The sequence below is a fragment of the Amblyraja radiata genome, chromosome 13 (assembly GCF_010909765.2).
Source record: "Amblyraja radiata isolate CabotCenter1 chromosome 13, sAmbRad1.1.pri, whole genome shotgun sequence".
Classification (NCBI taxonomy): domain Eukaryota; kingdom Metazoa; phylum Chordata; class Chondrichthyes; order Rajiformes; family Rajidae; genus Amblyraja; species Amblyraja radiata.
The window spans coordinates 36,714,907-36,739,533 of record NC_045968.1 but is presented as its reverse complement, the minus strand read 5'-3'; the positions used below and the strand labels follow the sequence as shown (position 1 = coordinate 36,739,533).

General features: G+C 44.5%; 1 protein-coding gene across 3 annotated transcripts in view; it reads left to right on the top strand.

Moving 5' to 3' along the window:
- The window catches only part of mme (membrane metalloendopeptidase), a 105,992-nt gene that overhangs the window by 8,102 nt on the left and 73,263 nt on the right, over window positions 1-24,627 (top strand). For all 3 annotated transcript variants that reach the window (XM_033031797.1, XM_033031798.1, XM_033031796.1), the window contains exons 3-4: window positions 1,124-1,159; window positions 4,801-4,962. In XM_033031797.1, coding sequence (XP_032887688.1) covers window positions 1,124-1,159; window positions 4,801-4,962 — 198 coding nt within the window. The remainder of the gene's footprint in view (window positions 1-1,123; window positions 1,160-4,800; window positions 4,963-24,627) is intronic.

The following is a 24,627-nucleotide window of genomic DNA, read 5'->3' as shown; positions in this document are numbered from 1 at the left end:
TTTTTAAGGCTGACATGAACAGATTCTTTATTACTAAGCTTGTCAATGGTTACGGGGAGAAGGCAGGAGAACACGGTTGAGAGGGAAAGATAGATCAGCCTTGATTGATGGTTGACCCAAAAGGACACAAAGTGCTGGAGCAACTCAGTGGTTCAGGCAACATCTCTGGAGAACATGAATAGGTGACTTTTCGGGTTAGGTCCCTTCTTCATGTCAATACGATCTTGAGGGGCATGGATAAAGTGAACGTTCTCAGTCTTTTTCCCAGGATAGAGGATTCTAAAACTAGAGGGCATAGGCTTAAGGCGAGGTGGAGAGAGTTAAGAGGGTGATTCAAATGGGATTCAAATAATACAACTCGAATTAGTTTGGTTTAATTTAGTTTATTATCACGCGTACCGAGGTACAGTGAAAAGCTTTATTATTGCATGTTCTCCAGTCAGCGTAGGACTATACATGATTACAAACAAGCCATCCACAGTGTACAGGTACAGGATAAATGGAATAACTTGTAGTGCAAGATAAAGTCCAGTCAAGTCTAATTAAAGATAGTCTGGGGTCTCCAATGAGGTATCTGGGAAGTCAGGACCATTCTCTAGTTGGTGATGGGATGGTTCAGCTGCCTGATAACAGCTGGGAAGAAACTGTTCCTGAAATTGGAGATGTCCGTTTTCAAACTTGTGTACCTCTTGCCTGATAGGAGCGAGGAGGAGAGGGAGTGATGGGGTGAGGTTGATATGTGTTCTCTCAAAGATTACGTGTCTGTGAAACTGTTCATGGATTTTTGTAGAAAGGAACTGCAGATGCTGGTTTACACCGAAGATGGACACAAAATGCTGGAGTAACTCAGTGGGTCAGTCAGCATCTCTGAAGAAATGTAATAGGTGATGTTTTGCGTCGAGACCCTTCTTCTGACTGAGAGTCAGAGGAGACGGAAAGTGGCGATATGAAAAGGTATAAAGAATAAATAATAAAAGGTCTACAAAAAGACAAATCAAAGCCAGCAACAATAATCAAGGAAAGGTAGAGCCCACAATGGTAACGAGGATGATGCTGTCAGATTAATGATGGTGCTACTGGAATATTGGCTCCCCTTGACTGTATTATTTCTGCTTCCTTACAGATGAAACGTGTACCACACCGGCATGTGTGTCAGCAGGTAAGCTGAAGCAATTGACTGTCACTAATCCAAATGTGCACACACTGGGACAACATCACCTTCCAACTGGAAGTGTTGATTACTACCTCTGTATTGAACAGAGAATGTAGAACAGTACAGCACAGTAACAAACCCAAGGAATTTCTTTAGCCAGAGGGTGGTATGGATGTACGAGGAGCGTTTGAAGGCTCTGGGCCTGTACTCGCTGGTGCAATTAAGGATGCGAGGGTATCTCATTGAAATCTACCGGATATTGAAAGGCTGAGATAGAGTGGGCGTGGAAAGGATGTTTCCAGTGGTGGGAGAGTCCAGGACCACAGGGCACAGCCTCAGAATATAAGGGCGTACCTTCAGAATGGAGATTAGGAGGAATTGTTTTTGCTGGAGTGTGGTGAATTTGTGGAATTCATTGCCACAGATGGTGGTGGAGGCCGTCATTGAATATTTTTAAGGAGAAGATTCACAGGTTCTTGATTAGTTGGGACATCAAATGTTATGGGGAGAAGGCAGGAGAATGGGTTTGAGAGGGAAAGATAGATTAGCCATAATTGAATGGTAGAGTTAACTTGAGGGGCCGGAAATGGCCTAATTCTGCTCCTACGTCTTATGGTCTTTGGCTAACAGTGTCTGTGTCGAACATGATGCCAAGATAAGGTAACCTTATCTGCCAGCATGTGATCTATTCCCCACATGTGCCTATATAAAGGCTGAAACCACATGATCGCATCTGCCTCTACCACTACCACTGGCAGATCATTTTGAGAACCCACTATTGCATTAGCAACTCCAGACAATCTCTCATTTCAGCGTTCATAGTTTTATCTCTTGCTCTTGTTGAGGACAAAATTAATTAACATATGCGTCACGTGGCCAGTAAACAAAATAATGGCATCTAACTTTCCAGAGGTGCCTGTCCACAGTATCAACACATCCGATCACGCAAAAAGCACTAGTTTTTATCTTTCTTCTTTTGAGGATAAATTCACACATGTATGATTGCCATGATGAAATGGCAGAGTAGACTTCTTCATACTGATTGTAGCAGGACGAGGTGGGGTGGGGGGGAGAAAGATGGAGAGGAGCGGCAAGTAATAGGTGGAACATGGTTGTAAATTTATTTGAAAACAAATTAAACTGTTGTTAATTAATTAAAGGGATATAATTCTTCTTCTTCTTCTTGCTTATGGCGTGCACAGCCAAAAATTGTAGGAAAACTTGTTTTATTTGATCTTATTTGATTGTGCACACAAGGTTGATTGCGTTAGTTGAAACAGGGCGGACCGCATGAAGGTTGCAATCTCCCACCCAGGGATATAATTAAAGGACAAGGACATGGATTTTAGAGGGTTATGGGCTACATGCAGGTGAATGGGACTAGCTTAGATGGGGCATCAATGTCGGCATGGGCAAGGTGGGCCGAAGGGCCTGTTTCCGTGCTGTATGACAGTGTGGATCTCTAATTCACTGAGTGTTTATTTTATGACACTATGGGGCAATCTAACCTAAACACTGTTATCCACTCTTTTCAAATGTCAGGAGAAAGTCTCTGTATGTTTACGCAGTCATTGCTTTACATATCTATTGATATGTCTGCAACGTCACAATTAATTGTATCAGTTGCGTTTCAAAATTTAAATGGCAGCTGCAAATAACTAACTTATTGTTAATGCATGAAAAATGCATGGCGCATTAATGCAAAGTTTGTTCTTGCTTATCACAGTGTCTCACTGTCGAACAGGCACTATTCGTGACCCGTATCTCTCTCTGGGCTGAACTAGTCGGGTTAGATTACAAGGGCTGGTTGGATAAGCAGAAATTGGCCACACAGCACTTTTCCCCTGTTCCCGTCTCCAATAGCTGATGAAAATTGAAAACATTAGCTGATTTTGTAAATATGAAATAAGAAATTGATGGGAAACACTCACAGAGGGCGGCACTGTGGAGGAGCGGTCGAGTTGCTTCCCTACAGCGCCAGAGACCCGGTTTTGATCAAAGGTGCTGTCTGTGTGAAGTTTCTATGTTCTTCCCTTGACCTGCGTCAGTTTTCTCCAGGTGCTCCTGATTCCTCCTGCATTCCAAAGGCGTACAGGTTTGTGGGTTAATTGACTTGGTAATTGTAAATTGGCGCTTGAGTGTGTAGGATAGTGCTAGGCAGCTAGTGTATGGTTGGCATGGACTCAGTGGGCCAAAAGGCCTGTTTCTGCGCTGTATCTCTAAATTAAACTAAACTAAAGGTTGAGCAGCATCTGCAGAGAGAGAAACAGAGTTCACTTTCTGGATCGGAGACCATTCATCCTCCTTCTGAAATGTTAAATCTGTTCGTCATTCTACCGAGGACACCTGACATAGTTGTGTATGTGGCGAAAACTGGAATCCTGAGCAAAATACAAAGTGCTGGAGTAATTCAGCAGAATCTGTGGAGGCAATGGACAGACAAAGTTTTGGGTTGGGATCTTGGAGACTTTAGAGATACAGTGCGGAAACAGCCACTTCGGTCCACCCAGTCCGTGCTGACGAGCAATCCCCATACACTCGCACTATCCCACACATGAGGGGGGGACAATTTACAATTTTACCGAAGCCAATTAACCGACAAACCTGTAAGTCTTTGGAGCGTGGGAGGAAACCGGAGCACCCGGGGAAATCCCACACGGTCACAGGGAGAACGTACAAACTCCGTACAGCGAGCACACATAGTCAGGGTCACACCTGGGTCTCTGCACTGTAAGGCATCACCTCTACCGATACACGACCTTCCCACCCATCGTTTTCTGTAGATTAGGAATGATCATGTGGAATTTTAGAAAGTTTGCAATCCAAAGGAAAACCAGCCTATTGAGCCTGTGCAACTCTGTCAGTCCTGTTCTCCCACATGGGCCTGCAAGTTAATCTATCTCAATTGTCCAGCCACGTTTGTTTTGAAGCCAATGACTGCTTTTCTTTACCATATCCTTAAAAGCTGTAATTTTGAGCCCATAGCTGCTTGCGAGTGAAAAGATTTCTCCTAATTCCCCACATCTTTGTAATCTATCTCCTTTTTCACACAAACTGGAGGAGCAGCACTTCATATTCCACTCGGTTAGCTTGCAACCCAACGGAATGAACATTGAATTCTCCAATATTAGGTAACTAACCTCCAAACAGCCCCTACAAGCAGCCTCCTTCCCCTCCCCTTTCCTCCCCCGTGACCCACCCACTTTCTCTCTTCCCCCGCCCCCCTCCACCACTCCCCACCACTGAACCCTGACTGACTATACAGCCATTGCCCCCCAACCCCCCTCCTCTCCCCCCACCCTCCATCCACCTGCATCCCTTCCAATGGCTACACAATTCATAACCTTTCTATCCCCAAACGTAATAATTTGTAACTCTTTATCCTTTTTTGGTCATGTCTGTCCTTGCATCTTTGGCTTTGTCCAACAATCTGCCTATCAAATAACCCCCTCGCCCCTCCAGCTTTCTCTCCTGCCCGCCCTGCAATCATTGTGAAGAAGTGTCCCGAACCGAATCATTACCTATTCATGTTGTCCAGAGATGGCCGTCTGACCCCGTTGAGCTACTCTGCCACTTTGTGTCTATCTTTGGTTTAAACCAAAGCAAAGAACTTGGTTATTAAATCTTTATTCTTTGTCCCTCTGCAGCGGCCCGGATTATCGAGAACGCAGACCAAACTGTGGATCCTTGTCAGAACTTTCACCAGTACGCCTGTGGAGGATGGTTAAAGAGGCACATTATCCCCGAGACCAACTCTCGGTACAGCACCTTTGACATTCTGAGGGATGAACTGGAAGTCATTCTGAAAGGTCAGTGACCCCACAATGAGCGTGGATGCTTTACACTGATATTTACAAGCTACTGTGTACATAGCACAACCATCATCTGGATTGCTCTTCCTCCGCTTAAGCAACTGATCCACCTTATAATTACGCAATAATGAAGGATATCCTCCATTCCAACAAAAACTGAGTTTGTGGAATACGGTTCCAAGGATTACATGTAGATGCAAGGATCTGCAGATGCTGGAATCCTAAGTAGAGCACAAAGTGCTGGAGTAACTCAGCGGGTCAGGCAGTATCTCTGGAGATCATGGATAGGTGCCATTTCAGGTTGGGACCCTTCTTCACACTCAATTGGTGACGTTTCAAGTCATGACCCATCTTCAGACTCAGTAGGTGACATATTGGGTCGGGACCCTTCTTCAGACCCTGTAGTCCCTTTTTCAAAGTATGAAGTCTCCTATCCATGTCCTCCAGAGATGCTGCCTGACCTGTTGAATTACTCCAGCACTTTGTGTCTTTCACTGGATTAAACTTTGCCAGTGTCTGGTTTCCATTAATGGTGTTTGTTTGAGCCCGTCTATTTTCAATGGTAAACTTGCCTTCAGACCATCTATGAGTTGTCCCTCACTTTGTAACTTCTGTTTGGGAGCCCAGCTGTTGTGTTGATCCTGCACTGGAAGTTCTTGAGGTTGAATTAGCAGCGTGACTTTTCAGGGAGGCTGGAGACTGAAGCCCCCTAATTTGTCATGTCAGAGGGAATGGAACTGATAGAGACAAGGAACTGCAGATGCCGGTTTATACCAAAGATAGACATAAAGACATATGTAACTCATCGGTTCAGGAAGATCTCGGAAGAAAAAAGATGGGTGACGTTTTGTGTCGAGACACCTCTTCACACTGAAAGTAGGGGGTGGGGGGGGGGGGGGGGGTGATGGTGAAGAGCTAGAGGCAAGACAAGACCAGGATCAATCAAGGCCGGCCACAGATGACCTCGGGCAGGGCGGTGCCTGGTAGGTCCATGGTTAGCTAAGGAAGATGTGATCTCAAGAGGGAAACAACTCAGTGGGTCAGACGGTATCTCTGGAGAGCATAAAGAACATAGACAGGTGATGTTTTGTGTCGGACACACGTGCTCCGGTTCTTAAAGACGTACAAGTTGGTAAGTCAATTGGCCTCTGTCAATTGCCCCTAGTGTGTACGTAAATGGTAGAATCTATGGTGGGAGTTGATGGGGATATGGGGAGAATAAAACAAAATTAGATGAATGTATGTTTAATATAATCGGCATAGACTATGGTCCAAAGGTTCTGTTTCTGTGCAGTTTCTCTATTACTCAATAACTCTTTATAACTGCAATTGCTTGTCATGCAAAAACCTGTACTAATGGTTTATCAATGACCAGCGATTCTTTCTCTGGAACTGCATACCTTTGTGGTTTACCATTGACAGTCCGCAATCTTAGAATATTGCCCTTGAAGTGTAGTTTAGTTTAGTTCAGTTTAGTTTAGTTTAGATTAGTTTTGTTTATTGCCATGTGTTCTGAGATACAGAGAAAAGCTCTGTGAGACCGTACACTGAAGTATTGTGTGCAGTTTTGATCTCCTAATTTGAGGAAGGACATACTGATATTGAGGGAGTGCAGCATAGGTTCACCAGGTTAATTCCCAGGGATGGCAGGACAGACATATGATGAAAGAATGGGTCGACTGGGCTTGTTCACTGGAATTTAGAAGGATGAGAGGTTATCTTATAGAAACATATATCATTCTTAAAGGATTGGACAGGCTAGATGCAGGAAAAATGTTCCCGATGTTGGGGGAGTGCAGAACCAGGGGTCACAGTTTAAAAATAAGGAGTAGGCCATTTAGGACTGAGATGAGGAAAATCTTTTTTACCCAGAGAGTTGTGAATCTGTGGAATTCTCTGCCACAGAATGCGGTCGAGGACAATTCACTGGATGTTTTAAAGAGATTTAGCTCTTAGGGCTAAAGGAATCAAAGGGCTATGGGGGAAAAGCAGGAACGGGGTACTGATTTTAGATGATCGGCCATGATCATATTGAATGGTGGTGCTGGCTGGAAGGGCCGAATAACATACTCCTGCACCTATTTTCTACGTATTTTCTATGGTATGTGTTTTCGCACTTCTGTATCTCTTGCCTGATGGGAGAGGGAAGAAGAGGGAGAGACTGGGGTGAGACTCGTCCTTGATTTTGCACATGGCTTTGCCGAGGCAGCGTGAAGTGTAGATGGAATCAATAGAAGAAAGGTTGGTTTCCGCACTGGTCTGGGCGGCATCCATAATTATCTACAAGTTTGTGCGGTCTTGAATGGAGTTGTGCACAAACCATGCTGTGATGCATCCCGATTAAATACTTTCTAAGGTGCATCTGTAACGTTGACCTGAAACATTGACTATCCATGTTCTCTAGAGATGCTGCCTGGCCCGCTGAGGTATTCCAGCACTTTGTATTTACCTGTATTCAAGAGAGGGTTAGATATAATTCCGAGGGCTAACGGAATCATGGGATATGAGGAGAAAGCCGGAACGGGGCACTGATTTTAGATGATCAGCCACGATCATGTTGAATGGCGGTGCTGGCTCGAAGGGCCAAATGGCCTACTCCTGGACCTATTTGCTATGTTTGTGAGAGTATTAACTGTCTCAGAGGCATCTGGCTGCATATGGGGGCATTTCTACGACGCATGGCCTTCTGGGTTAGCATCAGCGCCATTGCAGTCTTGTTTCCTATGTAAACTTGAGTGTTCGTACAGTGTTGTGTTATGTAAGTGCGAGTTTATGTAAGTCGGGGAGTGTGTGCATGAAGTTGATTCTATGTTAGTTTTTTCTCGAGATGCCTGCGTTGTTACTTGCCAATACCGTGGGAATTGAGATACTACTTATCATTTATTAGACGCTGAGTGTGTGTTAACAGCAAGGACTGTGACAGTGTTCTGCAGATCATTAATCACAGCTGACATTCTAATAGGGACAGTTCAGCAACTTTTTTATAAGTTGTGTCTCAGCCAAACCCTTTGCACTAAGGCAATTAGGTCAAGTGATTGGGTATTTTTAAAGCGGAGATTGACAGGTTCTTAATCAGTAAGGGAGTCAAAGGTTACGGGGAGAAGACAGGAGAATGGAGTTGAGAGGGAGAGATAGATCAGCCATGACAACGACATTTCGTTCAGACTGAAAGGTCTGAATGACAAATAAAGGATCTAAATCTAAAAATTGAATGGTGGAATAGACTCGATGGGCCAAATGGCCTAATTTTTCTCCTATGACTTATGACAGGGGTGTCAAACTCATTTTAGGTCACAGGCAAAATCCGACTTCATGCGCGCCGGATCGTGCCGTGCAAGCGCAAACGCACCGGGGACAGCTGCAGCCCACTCTGGCATCGAGGAAATCATCCCGCGGGCCGGATTGGACCCCTTCGCGGACTGCATCCGGACTGCGGGCCGCAAGTTAGACACGCCTGACTTATGAACATAAATTCCAATCAATACTGGGAAAGCTCAAACCTTTCATTACTACAACCCTATTGTTGTTACAACCTTTTGAAACCAGTGGCCACGTAGGTTTTCTCCGGGTGCTCTGCTTTCCTCCCACACTCCAAAGATGTGCAGGTTTGTAGTATATCAGAGCAGGCTTCTGTATATCGTAAATTGTCCCTAGTGTGTAGGATAGTGCTAGTGTACGGGGTGATCACTAGCCGGTGTACACTCAGTCAGCTGAACGGCCATTTTCCAAATGTCTCCAAACTAAAATAAACCTCAAAGCTATGCCCTCCAGTCTTTGATTTTTCCATCCTGGGACAAGGTTCTGACTGTCTATCTTATCCATACATCTCGCAACTTTATATACTTCTATCAAATTTCCTGAAGATAGACACAAAATGCTGTAATTCAGCAGCTCAGGCAGTATCTATGGAGAAAAGGAGTAGATGATGTTTCAGATCAAGACCCAACTACAGACTCTGACCTGTTGCCTCATGAGCTGGATTACTCCAGCAATTTGTGTCTATCTTCGGTGTAAACCAGCATCTGCAGTTCCCCTCCTACACATATCAGATTTCCTTTACACTATGTACCTCTCATCGTAAAGATATGCCCTCTGATATTTGATATTTCTTTCATTGAAAAATGTTGAACACGACGTGCTGGAGTAACTTTGCAGTTTAGGCAGTGTCTCTGGAGAACATGGATAGCGGAACGACTTGTCTGAATTGGAGGATTAATTGAGTCAATAAGCATGAAAGATCCGATACGGTTAGTTTTGTTGCCATAGTTTCCTCAGCTATTGACTTTAAATCGATGAGACAAGAAATCTGCCTTCGGGGCTATTAGATAACGGAATGTGATTATAACCATAAATGCATGATTGTGCAGAAAGAAAAGTGCAGATGAAGTAAATGAGCATCATAAAACTGGGTCAAATTCCAATCTGTTACAATTCATTGCTTGCTACCAGCAAAGCAGAATGCGTCTCGCTATCTCTTGCCAGCTTACACTGCACAGGAGAGAGCGTGAACTGATGGACCTGTCTCGGGTTCAAGAGTCCACCATTCACACTCTTGCACTTAATTGCAGTGTCATGAGAATAGGAGGAGAAGGCTACAGATAAACAACCGCGTCACGTGTCCAAGCTGCCCGACCTGCTTCCGGCAGCACAGCGGTAGAGTTGCTGCCTCGCTGTGCCAGAGACCTGGGTTCGATCCTGGCTACGGGTGCTGTTTAATTTAATTTAGTTTCGAGATATTAAACGGAAACAGGCCCTTCAGCCCACCGAGTCTGGCCCTTCAGCCCACCGAGTCTGCGCCGATCAGTGACAATTTACCAATTTTACCAAAGCCAATTAACCTGCAAATCTGGATATCTTTGGAATGTGGGAGGAAACCCAAGCACCCGGAGAAAACCCACAGGGAGAAAGTACAAACTCCGTACAGACAGCACCCGTGGTCAGGATCGAACTTGCTAGTCAATATGGGCTCAGCGGGCCTGACTGTGGGTTCCTGAATGAATGACCCGAGGAGTAAGACTAATTTGTAGCTGCTCGCTGCGAGCTTCCACAAACGCAATGGGCTGAATGGACTCCTTTTGTGCCGTAAAAGTCTGCGCAATTAATTTAACAGATGCACATAATGAACATTTTGAGCGGAATAGAATAGCAAGTTATTGGCTTGAAAACCAAAGGTTTGAAGCACAGATGCAGCATTCGAATCCAGAGATATTCAGTTAATTAAATAAATACTGAATTAAAAAGTTGGCATCAGTAATGGTGACTCTGACACTATCAGATTGGAGGAAAAGCGTGTCCAGTTTGCTAATGCCATTCTTGGCTGCTCCAGCCTGCATGTGGCTCCTAATCAAAGGCATTGCAGATGGTTCTTAGTCTGCCTCTGGAATGACCCAGGAAAAAGCCCCAGTCAAATGCATTGAGAACAGGCAATGTGCCCTATTAATGCCACTGAATGAACCAAAACGGAAAATAAAGTCCCAGACATATTTTTAACAAAGTAAAGCTAACAAGAAAGAAACTCCACACAAACAGCATCCATGCCCTACCCATTAGAGGGAATGTACAGATTCATTTAGTTTGGTTTTGGTTTAGAGAGATGCAGCGTGGAAACGTGCTCTTCAGCCCAGCGAGTCTACGGCAACCAGCGATTACCCATATACTAGTTCTATCCTTCACACAAGGGACAATTTACAGAGGCCAATTAATCTACAAACCCGCACGTCTTTGGAGTGTGGGAGGAAACCGGAGCACACAAAGAAACCTCAGGTGGTCATAGGGAGAACGTACAAGCTCCGTACAGGCAGCACCCGCAGTCAGGATCGAACCCGCCATTGTGCTACCGTAAGCAGGTTGGGCAGCCTAGACAAGTGGCATGATTGAGAATGTGCAAACTCCACACAGACAGCACTTAAGGTTTCTGGCATTGTGAGGCAGAGGCTCTACCTGCTGTGCCACTGTGCCACCCTTGAATTGTGCTGCTGATTTATTAATCATCTTATTTACCATCAAGGGACGATTTAATTTCTGAAGAAGGGTCTCGACCCGAAGCATCACCTATTTCCTTCACTCCATAGATGCTGCCTCACTGGCTGAGTTTTTCCAACATTTTTGTCTACATATAATTTTGCACAGTGCCTTTTACAATCTCAAGCTATTCCAAAGCTCCACTGCCAAAGGAGTATTTCTGAAATGCAGTCATAGCCATTATGAAAGAAATATCACAACAGCTCTGCCCACAGTCGTGTTCCACAAACAGGAATGTCATAAATAACCCAGTTCTCGATTACAGTAATTGAGGAGGTGATGGAATCAGATACGATGATTGTTTGAGAGGCATTTAAATACGGCTTTATTATTGTCACGTGTACGGAGATAAAATTAAATACTTTGTTTTGCTTGCTATCCAGGCAAATTATACCGTTGGTGAATACAATCAAACCATACATGAGTGCCAATGTGAGAGGAAAGAGAGAAATGAAACAGAGAGCTAACTATGGAGGCAGGTTCTCTGGAAGCTTTCAAGAGAGAGCTAGAGAGGGCTGTTAAAAATAGCGGAGAAGAAGGGACTTCACTGTCCCAGTGAAGAAATCGAATGGCATGTTGGCCTTTATAACAAGAGGAATCGAATATGGGAGCAAAGAGGTCCTTCTGCAGTTGTACAGAACCCTAGTGAGACCACACCTGGGGTATTGTGTGCAGTTTTGGTCCCCTAGTTTGAGGAAGGATATTCTTGCTTTTGAGGGAGTGCAGCATAGGTTTACAAGGTTAATTCCTGGGATTGCGGGACTGTCATATGCTGAGACAATGGAGCGGCTGGGCTTGTACACTCTGGAGTTTAGAAGGATGAGGGGAGATCTCATTGAAACATATAAGATTATTAAAGGTTTGGACACGCTATAGGCAGGAAACATGTTCCCGATGTTGGGGGAGTCCAGAACCTGGAGCCACAGTTTAAGAATAAGGAGTAAGCCATTTAGAACGGAGACGAGGAAACACTTTTTCTCACAGAGAGTGGTGAGTCTGTGTAATTCTCTGCCTGGCGGTGGAAGCAGGTTCTCTGGATGCTTTCAAGAGAGAGCTAGATAGGGCTCTTAAAAATAGCGGAGTCAGAGTATATGGGGAGAAGGCAAGAACGGGGTACTGATTGGGGATGATCAGCCATGATCATATTGAATGGCGGTGCTGGCTCGAAGGGCCGAATGGCCTACTCCTGCACCTATTGTCTATTGAGTTACTCCAGCATTTTGTATCTATATCCGATGTAAACCAGTATCTGTGGTTCCTTCCTTAACTTAAAAGGTAGATTGTCTGACTCAATTTGGATTTAATTCATTCCTGATCTCAAGGCATCATTGGCAAGGTCTTCTGAACTTGCTTCTCAGAAGGCTGATCTGCTGCCTTCTTGAACCAGATCCATCCTGTTGCTGAGGGTAAAGTGTTGTTTGCCTTGAAAGTGCATCAAGGTCAAACTTGGTCTGTTATTCTCCTTTGAGGCCCTTTGGATTTCTTATCATGGAAAGGCATTCAGGGTATTTTAGGTTTAGGTTTATTATTGTCACACGTACAATCAAATTGGATAATACTGCACATAAATATAATCAGGCCAAACTCAAGTACAATAGGCGGAGCAAAGGAGAAGATACAGAATGCAGAATATAGTGGGTCACGCAGCATCTCTCTTGAAAAGGAATAGGTGATATTTCGGGTCGAGACCCTTCTTCAGACCGTCAGGCTGGTAGATGAATTGGCCGCGATAAAATTCTCCTGGTATAGGCAGAAGAATTAGGGAGATTGACTGGATCTGTGTGTGAGCGTAGGGTGCGGTAAATAACAAGGAATGGTTCAAAACCAGCATAGACCTGATGGGTCGAATGGCGTCCATCCAAGGTGGATGGAAACATAGAAACATAGAACATAGGTGCAGGAGTAGGCCATTCGGCCCTTCGAGCCTGCACCGCCATTCAATATGATCATGGCTGATCATCCAACAGTATCCTGTACCTGCCTTCTCTCCATACCCCCTGATCCCTTTAGCCACAAGGGCCACATCTAACTCCCTCTTAAATATAGCCAATGAACTGGCCTCAACTACCTTCTGTGGCAGAAAGTTCCAGAGCTTCACCACTCTGTGTGAAAAATGATTTTTTTCATGTCGGTCCTAAAGGATTTCCCCTTTATCCTTAAACTGTGACCCCTTGTCCTGGACTTCCCCAACATCGGGAACAATCTTCCTGCATCTAGCCTGTCCAACCCCTTAAGAATTTTGTAAGTTTCTATCAGATCCCCCCTAAAATCTTCTAAATTCTAGCAAGTTTTCTAGCGAAAACATGTATAGTCTAGTCTATGTTATCCCACTTTCCCATGCACTCCCAACACATTGGGGGCAAGTTCCAGAAAACTAATTAACCTATAAACATACACGTTTTTGGGATGTGGGAGGAAACCCGAGCACCTGGAAAGAAACCCACGCGGTCACAGGGAGAACGTGCGGACTCCACAAAGACAGCACAGGACAGTTTCTTCCCAGCTGATATTAGGCAAATGAACCATCCTAGCGCCAACTAGAGAGCGGTCCTGATCTCCCATCTACCTCATTGGAGATTCTTGTACTATCTTTAATTGGACTTAACTGGACTTTATTTTGCACTGAATGTTATTTCCTTTATCCTGTGTCTGTAAACTGTGGACGGCTTAATTGTAATCGTGCAGTCTTTCCGCTGATTGGATAGCACGCAACAAAAAAGCCTTTCACTGTACCTCGGTAGACGTGACAATAATAAACTAAACTAAACTAGGTCAGGATCTAACCCAGATCACTGGCACTGTAAGGCAGCAACTCTACCATATAAGATATGAATTTAAAGCAAGTGCATCAATTACTTTCAAACTTTTGGGTCTCTCGAAAATAGTTTATTTCATTTTGCTGTCTTTATAATTGGATCTGGAAAGTTACAGATTTCTCAGCACAGGCTTCCTGCGACAAACTCCCAGAACTGCTGAGCCTTCTTCATTCTTACTTATCTGGAGAATGACGCCCTTCTTGAACTTTGTTCCAAATTGCACTTGTTTGGACTTTAGAGATACAGTGTGGAAACCCCACACACTAGCACTATCTTACATACTAGGGACAATTTACCATTGAGATACAGCTTGGAAGCAGGCCATTCAGCCCACCAAACCCACTGCAACCATCAACCACCCATCTGCACACATAATAACAATGAAACAAACTGGTGGAGCAGAACCTGCTGCCGGGTCGTATCACAACTTGGGATAGCAACCGTTCTGCCCAAGACCGCACAAAATTGCAGAGTTGTAGATGTAGCCCAGTCCATCACACAGACCAGACTCCCTATTACACAGACACTCCATCTACACCACATTTGGCAATGCAGCCAGCTCTTCTACAGATGGCCATTTATTGTATATTTATTTGTTGCGTTGTTTAGTTTTAGTTTAATTTTACTTTAGTGCCAACATACCACCTAGAAATATGTATAGATGTTGCATGAATGTGCCTGTAAAGCTGTAGCAAGTGTTATGGTCCCGGTGCATGTGACAATTAAACACTCTTGAAATGGCCGCTTGTTGTGGGTAGTTGTGAAGCCGTGTTCACCTTTCATGATTTATGCTGTAATTCCGTATGTCCCTGACACATGGATTTGAGGTTATCACTGCCATCTTAATTGGTCCTCTCTACTTGGTGTAGTTGTGGGCCAGAGGTTACCAGGAGTCAGTGGAGATATTGTACTTCTTGATGGAGGTTTGGAGCACATCCCTAAATGGTTCTCATTGCCCATCTGATAATCTCTTCCTGTAACTGAGCTCTGAATAGAGCGTCTGTTTCGGGAGGGCGGTGTTGTACAAAAGGTGACACAGTGGTGCAGCTGTTATTGCTGCTGCCTCACGGCGCCAGAGACCCTGGTTCAATCCTAACCTAGGGTGCTGTGTATGTGTAGTTTGCACAAATACCCTGTGGCCATGCAGGTTTCCTCCAGGTGCTCCGGTTTCGTCCCACATCCCACATTCACGCTGGTTGGCAGCTTATAATGACCTATGCAAATTACCCCCATTGTGTACGCAGTCGATGCAAAAGTGGGACAACGTAGAACTAAAGTGAAAGGGTGATCATTAGTCAGAGTGGACTCGGAGAGGCCCATGCTGTATCTCTTAACTAAGTGAAACAAAAAGGTGTATCCTGACAGACAGTGTCTGCTGAGTATAATCGGGACCCAGGTCTGAGGCAAAAGACGGCATGGTTAACTCCACCACCACAACATCTATCCAGTTAGCTAGCTCTCCCTGAATCCCATGCGATCTATCCTTCCAGAGCAGCCTACCATGCTGTTCCTTATCAAATGATTTGCTGAAGTCCATATTAACAACATCTACGGCTTTGTCCACATCAACCTTTTGGTTAATTTTTTCAAAAAAAATCAATCAGATTTGTAAGTACACAAAATTGCTGGGGAAACTCAGCGGGTGCAGCAGCATCTATGGAGCGAAGGAAATAGGCGACGTTTCGGGCCGAAACGTCGCCTATTTCCTTCGCTCCATAGATGCTGCTGCACCCGCTGAGTTTCCCCAGCAATTTTGTGTACCTTCGATATTCCAGCATCTGCAGTTCCCTTTTGAACAATCAGATTTGTAAGACTTAATCGTCCATGTACAAAACCATGCTGACTATCCCTCACTCACTCTTCTCCCCTCTCCTATCAGGCAAGAGGTACAGAAGTACATACCACCAGGTTCAGGGAACGTTTATTCCCAGCTCTTTATCAGGCAACTATATCATCCTACCAACAACCAGAGAGCGGTCCTGAGCTACTACAATATCTACAGTACCTCATTGGAGACCCTCGGGCTATTTTTAATCGGACTTTACTGGACTTTATCTTGCACTAAACGTTATTCTCTTTATCATGTATCTCTGCACTGTGGATGACTCAATTGTAATCATGTATACGCTTTCTGCTGACAGATTAGCACGCAACCAAAAGTATTTCACCACACCTGACATCTGACAAAAAACTAAACTAAACTGAACTAATCAGTCGCTACATATTCAGATCCATATACATCCTATCCCTCAGGAAAAAGCTCTAGTAACTTGCCTACCATGGATATTAGGCTCACAGCTCTATAGTTCCAAGGTTTTTCCTTGCAGCCCTTCTTAAACAGAGGCACCACATTAGTTACCCTCCAGTTATACAGTACCTCACCCATGTCTACTGATGATTCGTGTATCTCACTCAGGGCTCCTGTGATTTCTTCTCTAACTTCCCACAGTGTCCTTGGATATATCGGATTAGGGCCGGGAGATTTGTGAATGGTCCTTCCGTATGAAGGCAGCCAGCTCTCCCTGGATTCTACATTACACTATGAACTATACACTACAAATAGGTGGCACAGTGGTAGAGCTACTGCCTTACAGCGCCAGAGATCCAGTTTCGACCCCGACTATGGGTGCTGTCTGTACGGAGTTTGTACATTCTCCCTGTGACCATGTTCGTGTTCTCCAGGTGCTCCGGTTTCCCCCCCACATCCCAAAGACGTACAGGTTTGTAGGTTAATTGGCCTCTGTGATTTGTCCCTGATGTGTTGGAGAGAACTAGTGCATGGGTGATCGCTGGTCTATGTGGACTCGGTGGAACGAAGGGCCTGTTTCCATTCCGTATCTCTAACCTAATCTAAACTGAGCCACTCAATCGCACAATGTTTCTACTCTATATGAATATCTTGCACCACATCTTCAATAACTCCTTCTCCTTTCCCACTCATGCTCTTCCAACGTTCCCCTTCAATGCGTTCATTCCATTTGCCTCACCCACACCTCCAGTATTTACTCTTGCCAAAGACTATTCCCGTGTTGCATTAGTTTAGTTTATTGTCACATGTACCGTGAAAAGCTTTTTTCCAGTCAGCAAAAAGATTATACATGATTACAATCAAGTCGACCACAGTGTATCGATACACAATAAAGGGAATAACGTTCAGTACAAGATAAAGTCCTGTAAAGTCTGATTAAAGATAGTCCGTGGGACTCCAATGAGATAGATGGGAGGTCAGGACCACTCTCTAGTTGGTGATAGAATGGCTCTGATGCCCGATAACAGCTGGGAAGAAGCTGTCCCTGAATCTGGAGGTGTGCGTTTTCACACTTCTGTACCGCTTGCCTGATGGGAACAGGGAGAAGAGGGAGTGACCGGGGTGAGACTCGTCCTTGATTATGCTGGTGGACTTGCTGAGGCTACGTGGTGTAGATGGATTCAATGGAAAGGAGATAGACACAAGGTGCTGGAATAATTCAGTGTCAGACAGCATCTCGGGAGGAAAGGAGTGACGTTTTTCCGGTCAGAACCCTTCTTCAGACTGGAATGAAAGGGAGGTTGGTTTGTGCGTATTCTGCGGAATAAGATGCTGAATACGAGTCACGGTGTTATGTTTTGGTTTCCCCATCAAGTAGAAACCTCTTTTCAGCCATCACCCTCTCAAAGGCCTTCATTGTATCTGTGGTCCACCAGAATCTTGAAGCACCACACTGATCTCGTTGTTCCTACACTCACAGAGCTCCTTATCCAGCTCCAGTAATGTGATCTTTTGGCCTCCAAAGCAAAATGCTATACATTCCTCTTGTCCATGGAGGTATTTGCCCTGCACTTCAGTGACGGCAGAGGGATATCAGACCATTTAGTCTCTCTGATGAGTGAGACGGTGACACTTATGAACGTCCCTGCCCAACTGACCACTCTGCAATCACACCCCAGTCCTTCCACAGAAGCTCATCTGATCTGTCCTCTTATTTCACTGAGTCTTTAGACTCTTTGACTAGACTTTAGACTTTGGGGATACAGCGTGGAAACAGGCCCTTCGGCCCACCGAGTCCGCGCTGACCAGTGATCACCCCGTACACTAGCACTATCCTACACACTAGGACAGTTTACAATTTACAGAAGCCAATTAACGTACAAACCTGTACGTCTTTGGAGGAAACGGGAGCACCCCGGGTGAAAGAACAAACTCCGTACGACAGCGCCCATAGTCGGGATTAAACCCGGGTCTATGGCGCTGTAAAGCAGTAACTCTATCGCTACGCCACTGTCTGCCCTCGTAATAAACTGACACACTCAAGTCTGTGCTAAATTCTAAGCGGGCACTCGCCATCTCTTGTGCGTTCCCCTCTCAAACCTGTCTGCCTGTCTTGTTTCCAATCAAGAGTGTTTAATTGCCGCTTGCCCCGAAATAGAACATTAGGGCAGCACGGAGCTGCTTACTCATAGAGCCAGAGACCCGGATTCCATCCTGACCTCGGGTGCTGTCTGTGTGGAGTTTGCACATTCTCCCATTGACCGCGTGGGTTTTCTCCGGGCGCACCGGTTTACCTCCTGCATCCCAAAGACGGTTTCCTCCTGCATCCCAACAGTTTGATTGCTTTCTGTAAATTGTCCCTATTGTGTAGGATAATGCTCGTGTATAGGTGATCGCTGGTCGGCACAGACTCGATGGGCCAAAGGGCCTGTTGCCACGCTGCATGTCTAAACTAAAACAATACTAAACTAAAATGTGAATTGTGTGTGGGGAGTGGATGCGGAAGTAGGATAACGTAGAATTAGTGTGAACGGGTGGTCGATGGTTGACGTGGACTGTATGTGCTGAAGTGCCTGTTTCCACGCTGCATCTCTGAAAGAAACGAAAGAAAAAACAATGAAATTCTTACTCGCAGTAGCATAGCTGGTCTGGAAAAGCAATACTCAATAGATAAGATAATCAAAAGTTAAAAACGGCTCAATATATTAAAAAAACATTAGTGCAAAAACAAAAGAAGAGCCTTAAGTCCCTAGTGCGATCAAGACAGTTTGTAGTCCATTGGCGTTTATAGTGGTTGTTGGGAAGAAGCTGCTCCTGAACCTGGGTGTTACAGTTTTCAGGCACCCATACCTCTTCTCAATGGCAGGAGTGAATTGAGAGTGTGACCAGGGTGGTGTGGGTCTCTGATGATGCTGGCTGCTTTTTTGAGGCAGTGACTCCTGGAGATCCCTTTGGCCGGCCGGGGGGGGGGGGGGGGGGGGGGAGTTCAGTACCCATGATGAACATGAACCTCATCTCCAGGTCTATCTCCATTTGAGATACCGCAGTGGTTTGAGCCAACCCCTGTGCCAAGCAGATGCTGAGATCAGAGGCAAAGGCATGGACAAATTCCTGAAGTACAGTCCCAGTCCATGAAGTTTAGCACCATGAAGGAAGTGCATATCACAAGCAGTTTCTTACCCTCCCCATATATCCCACCAGAATGGTCTTAGTGACACCAAGTTAAATTAATGAGGATACATTGCAAGGACTAAACTCGGATTGTAAAATAGAAAGCTGAAGGCTGATCAAAAGCAAGATTTTCAATTCAAATATTTGGATTGAAGATAGAACATCAAACATAGAACATAAAACATAGAACGCAGAACAGTACAGCACAGGAACAGGCCCTTCGGCCCACAATATCGGTGTTGAACATAATGCCAAAACCAACTCTTATCTGCCTGCACATAATCCATATCCCTTAATTTCCTGCATATCTATATACCTTGCCAAAAGTCTCTTAAACGCCACTATTGTATCTGCCATCACCACCACCATCCACCACCCTCTGTGTAAAAAAAACTTGCCCCGCACATCTCCTTTAAACTTTACCCCTTTCACCTCAAGGCTATGCTCTCCAGTATTTGATTTTTCCATCCTGGGAAAAGATTCTGACTGTTTACCCTATCTATGCCTCTCATAATTCTATATCTTCTATGAGGTCTCCCTGCAACCCCTGGCGTTCCAGAAAGAACAATTCAAGTCTGTCCATCCTCTCCCTGTAGCAAATACCCCCTAATCCAAGCAACATTCTGGCGAACCTCCTCAGCACCTTTTCCAAAGTCTCCACATCCTTCCTGTAATGGAATGACCATAACAGAGTTTCCAATGTTGGGGTATAACAGAATGTGGATACAAGGAACTATAGATGCTGGTTTACAAGAAAAGGCACAAATTGCCGGAGTAACACAGCACTTCAGGCAGCATCTCTAGAGAACATGTCAGGTGTTATGGGGAGAAGGCAGGAGAATGGGGTTGAGAAAAAAAGATAGATCAGCCATGATTGAATGGCAGAGTAGATTTGATGGGACAAATGGACTAACTCTGCTCCTATAACATGAATTAATGAACTTATGAACATGGATACGTGACAAATTGCGACAAAGTTTGTCTAACCTCTTTTTACTTGCAGCTGATATGGAACCAATAACCTCTAATCCAGGCAGCATTCTGTTAAATCTCTTCTGCACCCTCCCCAATGCCTCCATATTTTTCCTGTAATGGGACGACCATTAAATGCACGCAATATTTCCAAGTCGGGATGATCTGCTATTGGAAGGGGACCTGCAGATAGTGTTGCTCCCTTACATCCATAGCCCTTGTCCTTGGTGGCAGAAGCCATGGGGTTCGGAGGTACAGTTATAGTAACGGCACAGTGGCGCAGCGGTAGAGTTGCTGCCTCACAGCGCCAGGGACCCAGGTTCGATACTGAATATGGGTGCTGCAGGTACTGAGATTTTACGTTCTCCCCATGACCAGATATTCTCCAGCAGCTCCGGTTTCCTCCCACACTCCAAAGATGTACAGGTTTGGAGGTTAAATGGTTTTGGTAACAATTGTAAATTGTCCCTAGTGTGTAAGACAGTGATCACTGATCGGCGCGGACTCGGTGGGCCCAATGGCCTGTTTCCCTGCTGTGTCTCACAACTAAACTAGCCTTGGTGAGTAGCTGCACAATATTCTGCAAATGGTACAGGTCGTGGCTATTGTTCAGGTTTGCTAATGCAATCACAGCATTCCAATGTGAAATATCCCAGTTCTTTTGGAAAAAGGTGGTAATCTGCTGAAGACAGTTTTATGTTACATTCCATCAAATACACATTCCTGCTACATTTGCAGAAGAAATTTAAGCAGCAAATAGAGAGAACATTAAGTTGATAAGGCACACTACTCATGTGGGTAAATGGGATTGGTGGAGATGGGCAAAAAGGCTCAGCATGCACATGATGGGCCGAAGGGCCTGTTCCTGTGCTGTACAACTCTATGACTGTGTATCAGCTTCAGGTAAAAAACAGGTTAATGGTTTTCCTTGATGGGTACATCAGAAAATACAAAGGTTTAGATTTAGGTATATTATTGTCACATGGGTGGAGTAAGTGACAAAGACTGGAGGAGCAAAGGAGGCAAAAAGGTGTGAGATGATGGTAAGGAGACAAAAGAATGTCCCGTCATTGGATAGACACAAAATACTGAAGTAACTCAGCAGGTCAGGCAGCATCTCTGGAGAACATGGATTGGTGACGTTTCGAGTCGGGACCCTTCTTTCCTTGTTATTACATTTTATATCACCAATTGGATACCAGTATTCAGTAAATCATACCGTAAATACTGACATCTTGTACTTACCAGTCAGCTTTTAGCATAGTAGAAGCTTTTCACTGTACCTCGGTACACATGACAATAAACTAAACTCAATAACTACGGAAAAGTGGCAACACAAGGAGAGTGGTAAAAAAAGCATATGGTATGCTTGCTTTCATAGGTCGGGAATTTGAGTATAAAGTCAGGAACCCGTGATGTAGTTGTATAGAACTTTGGTTAGGCCATATTTGGAGTATTGAATGCTGTTCTGGTTGTTTCAGTATCAGGAAGACATGGAGATTTTGCAAAAGGTGCGGTGGGGGATCATCAGAATGATGCCTGGATTTGAAATTATTAGCAACAGGGAAAGGTTGCACTGATTAGGATTGTTTTTTCTCTGGAAAACTGGAGGTTGTGGATCAACCTGATAGTAGTATATCAAATTATGAGAAGCATTGATAGCGTGGACAGTCAGAACCATTTTCACAGGATGGAAAAGTCAACTATTAGAGGACAGAGCTTTAAGGTGAGAGGGGCAAAGTTTAAAGGAGATGTGTGTGGCAAGTTTTATTCCAGAGGGTGGTCATTGTCTGGAAACTGTGCGGGGCTATCGCTGGTTGGTGCAGACTCGGTGGGCCAAAGGGGCTGTTTCTACCTGTATCTATAAAGTCTAAAGTCTGAGATGCTGCCAGAGGTGGTGATTGAGGCAGAAACGACCATGGCATTTAAGAAACGTTCGAATAGACATATGGATATGGGGGAATATGGATTATGTGCAGGCAGATAAGAGTTGGTCTTGGCATCGTGTTCAACATGAATTATGGGCCAAAGGGCCTGTTCCTGCTCTGCACTATGTTCTATGCTCTGTATTCTAATCCTACTATGGGTACTGACATATTCCAAGAAACTTCATTATTGTCTTTCCAGGATATCCCAATGTAAATTCTGATCACAAAATTCCAATGTACCACAATATAAGGATTGATAATCCTGGACATTCTGTTGTAAATATCATCAGATGCCAGGGTAAATGCTACCAAATTCCAAGAGATTCTACTGGAATAATTACACACTCAGGAAAAATGTCATTGGAATTTCCAGATGTTTCAGTATCTGCGATGTAAATCGTGAAACTTTCCATGTAATCTCGGTGTAAATTCCAACCTGTTCCTTGCTTTTCCAATGTAAATACTGGTCCATTCCTGGAAGTCACATTGTAACTACAAACAGATTCCAAGAAATCCTAAATGTAAGAAACAACACTATGGTATATGACCTCCAGGGTAGTTATCTTTGGTTTGCTTCCAGTTCCTCGTGCTGGTGAGGGAAGGTAGAAGGAGATAGGCGATCTGAATGTGTGGCTGAGGAGCTGGTGCAGGGGACACGGTTTTAGATTCTTAGACCACTGGGATCTGTTTTGGGCTAAGGGTGAATTGTACAAAAGGGACGGGTTGCACCTTAACAAGCGGGCGCCAGCATTCTGGCAGGCAGGTTTGCCACTGCTACATGGGTGGGTTTAAACTAAATAGTGGGTGAGGGGTGGGGGAGTTAAAGGGAAAGAGAGGATAGGAAAAGTTAAGAAAGACACCAGAATTAACGGGGCAGAAAGCTCACGAAGGGATAGGAGAGTATGGGCAAGCGAAATAAGAATCAATGTGAAAGGTGAGGTGAGTAATGGATTAAAAGTGTATATGAATGCACGAAGAATAAGAAGTAAAGTGGATGAGCTTGCGGCTCAGTTAGAGATTGGTAGATATGACATTGTGGGATTACAGAGACATGGCTGCAGGAGGATTGGGTCTGGGAACTGAATATTCAGTGTTATACGTCCTATAGAAAGGACAGGCAGGTGGGTAGAGGTGTCGGGGTAGCTCTGTTGGTGAGGGATGAAATTTCAAGGGTGACATAGGGACTGACAATGTAGTCGCTGTGGATAGAATTGAGGAATTAGAAGACATTAATGGGAGTTATCTACAGGCCCCCAAACAGTAGCCTGGATATAGGGTGCTAGTTGCAGCAGGAGTTAAAATTGGCATGTAGCAAAGGTAATGCCACTGTGGTTATGGGAGATTTCAATATACAGGTAGACTGGGGAAATCAGGTTGGTTCTGGACCCCAAGAAAGGGAGTTTGTAGAGTGCCTCCGATGGATTCTTGGAGCAGCTTGTACTGGAGCCTACCAGAGAGAAGACAATTCTGGATTTAGTGTTGTCTAATGAATCAGATTTAATAAGGGAACTCAAGGAAAAGGAACCGCTAGGTAGTGAGCATAATATGATAAGTTTTATTCTGCAATTTGAGAGGGAGAAGGTTAAATCAGAAGTGTCAGTGTTGCAGTTGAACAAAGGGGACTATGAAGGCATGAGAGAGGAGCTGGCCAAAGTTAACTGGAAAAGGATCCTAGCAGGAATGAGGAATTTCTGGGCATAATCCAGAAGATACAGGATCATTTCATTCCGAAGAGGAAGGAAGATTCTTAGGGACGTAAGAGGCAACTGTGGCTGACAAGGGAAGTTAGGGTTGGAATAAAACTAAAATAAAAGGTATATAACATAGCAAAGAGTAGCGGGAAGGCAGAGGATTGGGAAACTTTCAAAGGACTATAAAAGGTACCAAAAAGGGCAATAAGGGATGAAAAGATGAAGTAGGAAGGTAAACTGGCCAAGAATATAAAGAAGAATAGTAAAAGTTTATTTAGGTATGTTAAGAGAAAAAGATTAGTAAAGACAAATGTGGGAACCTTGAAGGCAGAAACACGTGAAATTATTATGGGAAACGAGGAAATGGCAGAAGAGTTGAACAGGTACTTTGGTTCTGTCTTCAGTAAGTATAGACACAAACAATCTCCCAGATGTACTAGAGGACAGAGGATCTAGGGAGACAGAAGAACTGAAAGATATTTGCATTAGGCGAGAAATAGTATTGGGTAGTCTGATGGACAGAAGGCTGATAAATCCCCAGGGCCTGATGGTCTGCATCCAAGGGTACTTAAGGAGGAGGCTCTAGAAATTGTGGACGCATTGGTCATCATTTTCCAATGTTCTATAAATTCAGGACCAGTTCCTGCGGATTGGAGGGTAGCTAATGTTATCCCACATTTCAAGAAAGGCGCGAGAGAGAAAACGGTGAATTATAGACCAGTTAGCCTGACGTTGGTGGTGGGGAAGATACTGGAGTTGATTATTAAAGAACTAATAACGACGCATTTGGATAGCAGTAAAAGGATTGGTCCAAG